The sequence below is a fragment of the Cynara cardunculus genome, assembly GCF_001531365.2.
Source record: "Cynara cardunculus var. scolymus isolate 2C chromosome LG 15, CcrdV1, whole genome shotgun sequence".
Lineage (NCBI taxonomy): Eukaryota > Viridiplantae > Streptophyta > Magnoliopsida > Asterales > Asteraceae > Cynara > Cynara cardunculus.
Window position 1 is genome coordinate 2571603 of NC_037542.1, and position 11090 is coordinate 2582692.

At 33.1% G+C, this 11090-nt stretch overlaps 1 protein-coding gene and 1 long non-coding RNA gene across 2 annotated transcripts; both read right to left on the bottom strand.

The window, feature by feature from the left end:
• Positions 1–613: 613 nt before the first annotated feature.
• On the bottom strand, positions 614–2779 carry LOC112528681. The gene is made up of 3 exons (XR_003070827.1): positions 2497–2779; positions 2259–2319; positions 614–918 (listed from the first exon to the last, which is right to left on the bottom strand). It is a non-coding gene; the product is annotated as an uncharacterized LOC112528681 (long non-coding RNA).
• A 2754-nt stretch (positions 2780–5533) lies between these two features.
• LOC112527761 (tropinone reductase homolog) lies at positions 5534–8668 on the bottom strand. Its single transcript, XM_025138549.1, has 5 exons — positions 8575–8668; positions 8296–8503; positions 8010–8226; positions 6055–6161; positions 5534–5765 (listed from the first exon to the last, which is right to left on the bottom strand). Exons 1-5 carry the CDS (start codon positions 8649–8651, stop codon positions 5577–5579), a joined length of 798 nt encoding a protein of 265 aa, XP_024994317.1. The 5' UTR covers positions 8652–8668; the 3' UTR covers positions 5534–5576.
• Positions 8669–11090: the final 2422 nt, after the last annotated feature.

The window sequence follows — 11090 nt, forward strand, 5'->3', positions numbered from 1 at the left end:
TTTGCATGTTTTTGTGATCTTTGGATCCTTGCCCTTGACAAGATGTTTTTATTGAAGAAGATTAAAATGGTTTTTTCTATAATTCAAATTGTTCGTTCAGCACAAAAAACAAACTAAGGGGTCGTTTACCAAATAATTACCCAGTAAGTGCTTACCAGTAAAAATTGACACTACTATTTATTTACCGGGTAAGATTTTAGTCCACCAAAACGACATCGCATGTAACAATTTACCCGGTAAGCGCTTACCGAATTTATCCGGTAAGGTAATGTGACTTGGTAAGCGCTTACCCGGGTAAACGTTTGGTAAACAGTCCCTAACAGTTGTTCATTTCACCCTTATTCCAAATAAATGTCTAATTCACACAGCGCTTAATGAAAACAAAAAAGAAAAACAAACATTCACTCAGTCTCGTGGAAGCTTCAGAAATGATGTCACATACATCAGGTCATAATGCCACATGCAGATTGGTAAAAATGCTTATAACATATCACAAAACCATCTGCATTTAGAATACTACTATTCAGATAAGAGGCGGCAGCAAGGAACAACTTGAGAAATCCCCATTCTTTGAGAGGCTTAAAAGGAAAAATTTTGGGGTAAAAGTTTCCTCCATCTTAAAATCTAATCACATTTCATTTCTACAATAGCGACATTTGTAATCACATTTCATTTCATGATACAAATTTTGAATTTAAAAAAGGACAGCTAGGAGATCTCCAACACTTAAGTTAAAATGGAGATTCCTTACAAATTCAATTAACCACAAACTAAAATTAACTACAACAAAGTTCATGAAAAATGGATTTACTTACATTTGAAAGTGTGGTTTGCTTTTTGCAGGTGATTCTTTTCACAGATCTCCTGGATGTGTACTTGATGCAGTACCTGACCTCTATTCTACCCTTTTCTTGCTCACTTCACGACAGAAACAATGAAAACAAAATGAAGCAGTGTAAACAGAAACAAAAACAGGTTTGTAAACAGAAACAGAAACAAACTCAAATGGAACCATGATCATAACATACCACACAAACTCAAAAACTTAAAAAAGGTTGGGTAATATGAGGCAGTGTAAACAGAAACAGAAACAGGTTTGTAAACAGGTTGTGCTAATATAACAGGTTATGAACAGCCATATGGAACCTTAATGCATATATGTAAATAGGTTTGTAAACAGGTCTATTTGGTTGAGTCCTCGTAATTGACTGCAAGCAAAGAAAGCAGTAGAGAATGGTGATGACAAAAAGGCTGGAATCACATGCAGTTGTTAGTTAGCATGTCTATCATCCCATAAATACATGTCCAAGGGTCAAGGACTATAGACTCACAAAGAACAAGTTTTCCCTATAGACTACAGTAATATACCCCCTGATTTCCTAACACCTTAACCAACTTGAGACTTATTCTCCTAGCTTTTGATTGAAACATCAATTTGATTCTAAATCATATAATTTAGTGCATGAATCTATTGGAAAAAAAACTTAAATACGTCCAAGCATACATAAACACGAATCCATGAAAATTGAAGGGCTCTAAATTAAATTGAATAAATCAAATATCAAAAGCGAAAAGTGACTATTTATAAAAAATTGCAGAGCAAATACAAATACATAAATCATACRTTCATACGAAGGAACTATTTATAACAGAAAAATACAAATACTTGATCATACTTCCATCCAAACCATAGCAGGCATTATTAATATGGGTTTATTGCAAGCAAATTATGTTACATAACAGGTTGATTGAATGATCRGAGATTAGGATGCTATCACTGACCAAATGGAAGAAATATAAGTCCCCTAGTAATTCTTTGTGTCTTTGATTGCATCAAGTATCTACACACAATTTTTAACATAAGCCTTCCAAATGGGCAATGAGCATTTGAGTCATTTTTAAGTACAAAAACAAAACCTAAACAAGGGGGTATGCCTCACCTTTGTATATATACATGGTATCAAACCCAAGTTCCAATTATCATTGTTTTGTTTCAAAAACATGAGTTAATTTGTGATCTAAAAAGAATTTAGAAACAACACTATTCGGACAATATGAGAAAGAAAGCATGCAGTTGARAGCAAATAAAACTTTGCAATCTGGAAATCAAGAAAGAACAAAACTTTGCAATCAATCTTTGAAGACAAACTAAGTCTCACAGAAAATGATGTGTAAATCAAAATGACAAAAAATGTGCACGTCAAGAACAAAATATGTGTAACTCAAAATGAAACCTTGAGTGAATTAAAATGGATTACCTAGACCAGTCAATGGATCACCTTGAATCGGGTCTTGAGTCTTCCAACAATGAACTTCCAACTGCAATACATAAATCATACATTCATAYGAAGGAACTATTTATAACAGAAGCGTGACAACCAATAGCTTTCAGAAGAGCTTTTGCAATAAACCCTAAACCCAACTAACGATGATGAAATCAGTAACTAAACTCAAGTAACAATGATGCAATAAACCCTAAACCCTAAATTAACTTACCTTTGAATCAAACAGAGCTTGAAAACCTCCATAGTTCAAAAGTTCCACACGCAATCAGAGATTTGAATTGAAATCGTGCCCTCAAGGATCGCCTGAATCATTTATGAATCGCCTAACAGGAGCGATCACTTATAAACCCTAAGGTTAAGAATCGCCTGAATCGTTGCCTTGGGGACTGAATCGTCATCTTTATAATCGGTTCTTTGGAGGGCAGAGTTGCGTTGGAAAGGGAAGTGAGGGTGGAGCGTCGTTTGGAAAAGAATGATGAGGTGAGCGTGAAGCGTCGTTTGGAAGAGAGAGAGAGGGCCTCGGGTTATCAATGTGTGCTTGAGAGAGTAGTACTAAATGCATTATAGGTTGGTTTTTAAGACCTTAAGACTTCATGCTTAAAAAGATTGTATCTTATGCAGTTTAAGTTGTTTTTAAGACTTTTAAGAAATATGCTTTATAATGTAGTATAGATATATTAGCCATCAGATATTTACTATAATATATTCTATGCAACACTATGATCACTTACAACTTGGGTTTTATGGGATGACACTTGGGAGCCATAGCTTTATTATATATGGCTCCCAAGATGTCATCCTATGAAACCCAAGTTGCAGTCATCCCAGCATCACACTTCACAACATCCCAGACCTCTATAGAAAAACCACACTCAAAGAAAAGATGGTTTATGGGAGTCTATATTAATTGTAGTCTCCAATATCAAGAACGCCATTTCAATTGAAAAAGGGCAACACACATCCTAAATTGAATTGTTTAAGAACCATTGTCTTGTTCACCAAGTTCTCCACCACATCATTTCGACAGAATCCAACCTCACTCGCATAACGTCGACTGACAAGGAAAAAGAAAAGGAACGTGTGGTTGACAATGTGATCCGGACACGATTGGACGCCACCGTCCTTTAATGGATTTATGGTAATGATCTTCTCCATACACCTGATTCCACGACACACAAAGCGTGGGAAAACATGAAGAAAAATTTCCAATATAAGCAGAATTCTAGGGTCGTTCTCTTGGAAATGAAAGACGTTGTTCCCTTAAGTTATTTCCTAGGGATTATGGTTACACGTCGTAAAACGGTCTTTTTCTCTCTCAGTGCAATACATGGAGGAAATTATTGCTCGAGCCGGAACATCTTCTTTCTCCTCTTGCTCTTCTTCAGTCGACCCAAAGGCCAAACTAAGCTCGAAAGTTGGTCCTCCTTTTAGCGATCCAACTCGCTACAGAAGTCTCGTCGACGCATTACTTATCTCACGAATCGACATTTCCTTCGCTATTCAACGGGTATGCTTACACATGCATGACCCCCATGATGAAACACATCATTCGCTACATTTAGGGAACACTCAACTATGGCCTTCATTTATACAAATCACCGTTCGACTCCTTGATCTCGTATATAGACACTGACGTGGGAGGGTGTCCTGAAACTCGTTGATCCACTTCCAAGTACTGTGTTTTTGTTGGCGATAATCTCATCTCGTGGTCTTCAAAAATCCAATGCACGTTGTCGCACTCTAGTGTAGAAGCAAAATATAGAGCCGTCGAAAATGTGGTCTTGGAGTGTTGTTGGATTCGTGATCTCCTATTGGAACTTCATGGTCCTATCTATAAAGCCACTCTAGTTTATAATACAATGGAAGGTCCATATATCTATCCGGATATCCTATCGCGGTGAGGTGCATGTTCTACATGTCCCCTTCCGCTACCAAGGGGCGGACCTACTAAGGACCGAGCAGGGTCCCGTGCATCTGCCGCTCGGTTGATTGATTACCTTAAAAGGGAAAAAATGTAGGCGGCTTGAAAGTGCCCCCACTTGGTTTTTTAGGGTGCTTTTAAACTAAACCTAGAAGACAAATATGTTGGCCGAACTAAAGCTCCTCATAGAGGAGGTTCAAGGTTTGATCCCAACTTGGTGCATATAATTATTATTTTTGGTTAACTAACTCCATAAATAACATTTAATAACTTATTGAATACTTTATTAATAGTTATTTAATAACAAATTGAATTTCATACTTAAATAACATTTAATAACGCATTTGATACTCTAGTAATTTCATATTTGATCGTTCCCCAAAACTGTTTTCTAATTTGTTACTCAAAATTCTAGATGCATAAGAAAGCGAAATTCAAAACCTAAAAAAACTAAAGCAAAATCGATATCAAATACTAAAAATTGAAACTTTTTTATGAGATCATCTAAAAAAACAAAAAACATTTCTCATGACGGTGGAATTCAGCTAAAAACATGTTGGCCGTAAGATGTAGTATTTTGTTTTGCTCAAAAGGTCAAGGTCGATTCAATTTGAAATAATGAATTATTCCCAAAATCGAGATCAAACTATCCCCTGATCAAACCCACAACTTTTTGGGACTTTGATCCACCTTAAGAAAATTCTTGGGTCCACCACTACGCTACCAGATTGCCGATATTTTCACAAAAGGGCTTTCGCGCATAGTTTTTGATGATTTCCAAACCACTCTCAGTATACACAAACCTTCCACTTCTGACTGCGGGTGTGTTAGCATTGTAATTATGGCTAATATATTAGCCATCAATTTAGAATCAGTATCCCTGATTTGTAGCTGGTATCCGGTTTTATTCCAACATCTCTTGTATTTATATTTGTAATCGTTTAGACTTTTTAGATTCAAGTAATACATTCTAGGACTATGTAAAATGGTGCATGACTTTTTTTTTTTACATGATTGTAAAACTGTGTAGAAAGGTTATTTTAAAAAGTGTAAAATGCTTATTTATATAGTAGTGATAGGCTCAATCGACCTAACTATGCATATGTTTCGTTTCTATTATTGCACTACAGACATAAAACATCAAGGATGATAATACAAATGAAAAAAATGAGACTTGGCAACTTTTATCAAACCACATAGTATTTTCACCTATTTGAAATCACATATTGTGTTTTTGCACTTTTATGAAACCTCATAAACGTCTTATTGGATATATTGATAATGTTGGCAAAGGGGAGTTGCAAGAAATTCATAAACCATGCATGCGGTAATTTTCTAGAATGATATTCAAGATGATAAGCCTCATTGTTTTATGATTTGAAACCACCAGCTGTATATCCGGCATCGACAACAATAACTTGTCCAGTAATATATGATGCTGCTGGAAGACAAAGGAAAACGACTAATGGTGATATTTCATCAGGCTCTGCTATTGGACGAAGTGGAGTTCGAGCCATTAATGCTGCGTATGCTTCGATAAGTTTGTCGTCGATCTTCTCCTGTTTAATAATATTATAACATATTAAACAACAAACTGAAGTCCTAATTAACTAATTAATGACCACAATATTAATGTACGAATAGCTAGATATATCAACTTCTATAAGATATGATATGATCTGTTTAATTATTTTAGACATTAATTATAATGCAGTTTGACTTACGTTAAACGTCTATTGTTGATTAGGATCAGACATCGAATCAGTTTATTCTTAGAACACCATCCATATTGGCGAAAATTTCTGGAGTTCAAAAAAGAAGAAATTTGACACCAAGGTTGTTATATACCTTATCAGAAATAGTGGTTTTGACACCCCATGGTGCTACTGCATTGGTGCGAATGTTGTCTTTCGCCCACTCACAAGCCAAGTTCTTTGTCAACTGATTGATCGCACCTGCAAAAATCAACCACTTATAATTAACCAATGATATATATATATATATATATATATGTATGTGTGTGTGTGTGTGATAAGCCTAATCAAATGAGAACTAGATAATTTGTGGTAACCGTGAAATCCGATATGAACCAATCATTAGGATAATTAATGTTATATTTAAAATAAGATAAAGGGTAAAGGTTGTCGTATTCGGGGCTTTGTTGTACATCTGTTTATACATGGCCGACAAATTGCCGATTGAACGGGATCCCTACCGAAGAAAAACCAATGTCGGTCTAGTTTCGGATCTTGACGACGATGACGGAGATATAGCTCTGATTAAAAATATTTTTTTTGTAATATATATCATATAATAATATAATTAATATATATATATATATATATATATATTCAGTCTTAAGCTCATTTCAAAAGCTTTGACGAGATGATTATAATGGCGTAACTTGTTAAAATTAGAACGTATTTTAGTTAATATATGATTATGTATATTAATGTCATAAGGGTATAAAACAAAAAATGAAAAAGCAAGGTTCGTAAAACAAATTAATTAAGTAACTATAAAGGTATGAAGTGTAATTTTAAAATTAAAAAATATATTAAAAATTGTGAGAGGAACAACATGACTAATGGGGTATGAAAAGTGATGTGAGTGCAAATAACAACCCCTCTTTACGTACTCATTTGATATTGTCTCTCTCTCTCTGTGCGTGTGCGCTAGAAGTCTCTCTGTGTGTGTACGCTAGAAGGGTACTCGTGCAATGAAACGAAATACATCTTGATTTTAAAGTTTCATTTATTCTGTCTTCGTCGATGTTATAATACGATTTTATGTGGTACTGGAAAAACGATAATGTTTTTATTTTTTGAATAAAATATAAATTTGTAGATATTATAAAATTTTGAAAAAAATATATCGATTCTATTATCAAATTAAATATTAAAAATTCTTGTTTTTTTTATAATTTCTTCAATTCAATTTTTTATTATAATTTAATTTAGATTTAATAATGAAATCATTTATTTTTAGTTTAATAATAAAAGTTTTTTTTATAAAGATAATAATTACTATTTTGTTAGAATTCAACAATTATCTTAAATATATTTTAGATTTTATATATTTAAAATGAGATATTTATCCAATATTTGATTATGTTTATTTGCAGTTAGTTACATGAATTCAAATATAGAGCTTTAATAAGTTGTACATACACACAATTTACTTATAATCTTGAATTTTTAGCAATATGCATTAATAAACAGTATTTAATGCATAAAAATGATTTTTAAGAGTTTTTATCAAATGATTTATAATATAGTATAAATATATTTATATATAGGGTTGGGTTACGTTAGATTCGGGAGACCCTATACCACATTTTTACACTTCAAACTTCATAACAAAACATTATATGAGGTAAAAAAAATCCGAACTTTCACAATAAAAACATCGTGAAGGTTACTTTCACAGTATTTTACTGTGAAGTTTCAAATGTAAAAAAGTTATCTTACGAATACACGTTACTCTCACATGATCCCAAGTGTATGTATATATATAGGGTTGGGTTCACGTGAGACACGATTTTTACATTTGAAATTTCACAACAAAATGTTGTGAAGGTAAAAGAAAAGCCGAATCTTCATAGCGAAAACACTGTGAAATTTCACAGTGTTTTGCTATGAAGCTTCAAGTATAAAAATCGTGTCTCACGTATCTCACGAAAACAGTCTTGTCTCACATGATACCAAGTATATATATATATATATATATATATATATATATAAATATATATATATATAAAAGTTGGCTAGAGATAGTTGGATGTGTATATATAGATAGATGACCTTTAGAGGCTGCATAGACAGAAAGGGAAGGAAGGGCCATGACACCAGCAACAGAAGAGATGAAAACAATGCTAGCGTTGCCTGATGATTTCAGCAGTGGGTACGCCAGTTGACTCAAGTGGTATGGCGATTCAAAGTTGGTCCCCATTATAAATCTGTAATCCTCCGTCGTATGATCCGTTGCATCTTTCATTCGGGTCGATGCAGCATTGTTTATCTAATACAACCACACACACTTAATCATCTGTATACGTATATGTATGTATGTATTTTGAAGATGACTTACAAGGATGTTGAGTTTGGAATCAAAAATGGAAGAGACAGTGCTGATGAGCTCCTCTCTTTGTTGTTTACAAGATAAATCACAGACAGAAGCAGTTACTTGATAGCCTTTGGATTTCCATTCTTCCAGCCTTTCCTTGATCTCTGTGGGATTTCTTGAGCAGGTATGTATTGCTGCACCAAATCCTGCTAATTCTTCCACTATCGCATAACTACAATATCAAGAATTAAGTATATATCTATATATATACAAGCACCATCCATAAGTGGAATAATTAATTACCCAATGCCTCTGGTGCCACCGGTGACTAGAGCAGTCGTGCCCTTGAGAGACCATCTCTGCTCTCGGCTACTCGCCATCTTCAATTATGTTGGATCCACTTACTCAACAATGTATATATATATATATATATATATATATATTACATACGTAAACCACAGGCCAGATGAGGCCATGGCTCCCTAGAGGTTTTTTCAATTTACTTGTGTTGGATATTAGTCGCTTTTGCAATTAATAATAACAATGATTTTTTAATGTTTCATTCTGTGTAGCAAAACAGATAGAAATATATGTTGGTCTTTTTCCTTGGGTTGTGAAATTGGTTTATAATTTACGGTACAACCAAATGATTTGATTAAGTTGGTATTTGAGAGGGGTCTAAAACCAAATTAAAATAAAACTGAATTTTGTAACACTTGTGGTTATTCTTTTTTCAAGAAACATTCAAATAAATTTGACATCAACATCAAACCGGATATTTCTATTATATTTCTATTTTGTATGTAAACAAAAGGTTGGGCGGCCGCAAGATACCCATCCCTTCCGGCATCGAGATCCTAGTTCCGTTCGTTTTGGTTGCATTGTAATGTGCCGAATTTGCGTTTGATTTTTTGGAATTCGATGAAATTGAAATAATAGATTTCATTACCTCAATTTTATCAAATTATTTGGTTTGCAAGATAAGATAAACAAAAATTCGGTTCGTATTAACATATTCTTTTAGATGGGATTCGATATCATTCACTACTAGAAAGTAAGGTATCGGCGACAAAAGTCAACGAGAGAAAATTTCTCACTGATCAACGAGGGAATGAGTTTTTAGCCTTTCCCTCGTTGATCCCTCGCAGAAAAATTCCCTCGTTTGAAAGTTTCCTCGCTGATCCTTTGCTGAAAGTATCTCTCGTTGAAGGTATCCCTCGCTGAAAATATCTTTCACTGATCCGTCGCTGAAAGTTCCCTAGTTGATCCGTCGCTGATAGCATTACCTACGAGCATTTGACCGACGGAGTATCAACGACGGATCAGCGACAGAAGACCTTTTTAGTGACGGATCAACGAGAGAATTTTCGTTCGCTGTTACTCTTCATTTTTGTAGTGATTAACCCTTATTAATTATTATGTCAATAAGAAAACTGTTCACTCATAAAAATCATTTGCTATTATTATTATTATTAAGAAATAAATGGTAACTTAGAAAAAACTTCAAGTACGTATTTATAAAGCCAAAAACTAATTATAAATTATGTTAAGAAAATCAAATAAGAAATTACAAAAATATCATTAAAAAATATTTATCATTATTCATATTTCAATTTCAAAGCTATATCTATAACCAAACAAGAAATTGGATTGAATTGAATTATATTTTCTGAAAACCAAATTATATTTAATTTCATTTCCATATTTCAATTCATTTTCTTGATAATTAAAATTTTCAGTTATATAATGTTTAATCATGTTTCCATATCAAACACTATTTAAAGGTATGATTGGGTGTGATCACAGCTTGCTTGTTTCGTCACTTGCAATGTAATTTTCTGTAAGTATTAAGAAGGTAGCATGTGGGATTAGTTTATTCCAATTTTTAAGTATTTAAAATAAAATCATAGAAAACGAATATGAACCTGTAAACTGCAATCTTTTCCGGTCGCTGCGATTACGAACAAATACCTCCTCTAGATTCTGGATTGACACTGATAGATTGAAGAACATGTCAAATATATATATATGCATCTCAGTCGAATTAAACGATTTCATCGAATTGGGTTAGGGCGATAAAAATGGGATTGGATTTAGGGATAAGCAGAGTCGATATCATCTCAATCGAATTAAACGATTTCATAGAATTGGGTTAGGGTTGCGATAAAAATGGGATTGGGAATTAAACGATTTCATCGATTGGGATTAGGGTTGCGATAGATAAAAATAGGAATGGGAATTAGGGGCGATAAAATGGGATTGGGTTAGGGGAGAAAAAAATGGGATTGGGTTTAGGAAGGGGGTGGTTAGGATAGTATGCTTTAGTAGGTTGTACTTAAAGCAATAGAAGTTGTTTTTAAGAGTTTAAGAGTTTAACAGTTTGAGCCAAATGCATTATAAGATAGTATAGATAACATTTTATAAAAATAATAGTTAAGTATTCTGTTAGAACTTAATCATTATCCTAATTATATTTTAGATTTTTTATATTTAAAATAAGATGTTTATCTTGTATTTGATTATATTTATATGCAATTAGTTACACGAATTCAGATATGGAGCTTTAATAAGTTGTACTTACGCACAATCTATATTTGTAATCTTGAGTTTTAAGTAATATGCATTAATAAACTGTATTTTACGCATAAAAAGTAGTTTTTAAAAGTTTTTGTCAAATGCTTTATAATATAGTATAATTTTTTTTTATAATTTAATTTAAGTTTAATAATGAAATAATTTATTTTTGGTTTAATAATATAACATTTTATAAAGATAATAATTAAGTATTTTATTAGAACTCAATGATTATCCTAATTATA

Bases quoted from the DNA above. Each gene is read 5' to 3' on its own strand.
- LOC112527761 (XM_025138549.1), bottom strand. From the start codon at position 8,651: ATGGCGAGTAGCCGAGAGCAGAGATGGTCTCTCAAGGGCACGACTGCT. The intron at 6,162-8,009 runs GTCATCTATCTA...TGATTTTTGCAG, and splicing joins TGTCTATGCAGCCTCTAAAG to GTGCGATCAATCAGTTGACA. The intron at 5,766-6,054 runs GTATATAACAAC...ATTATTAAACAG, and splicing joins AAACCACTATTTCTGATAAG to GAGAAGATCGACGACAAACT.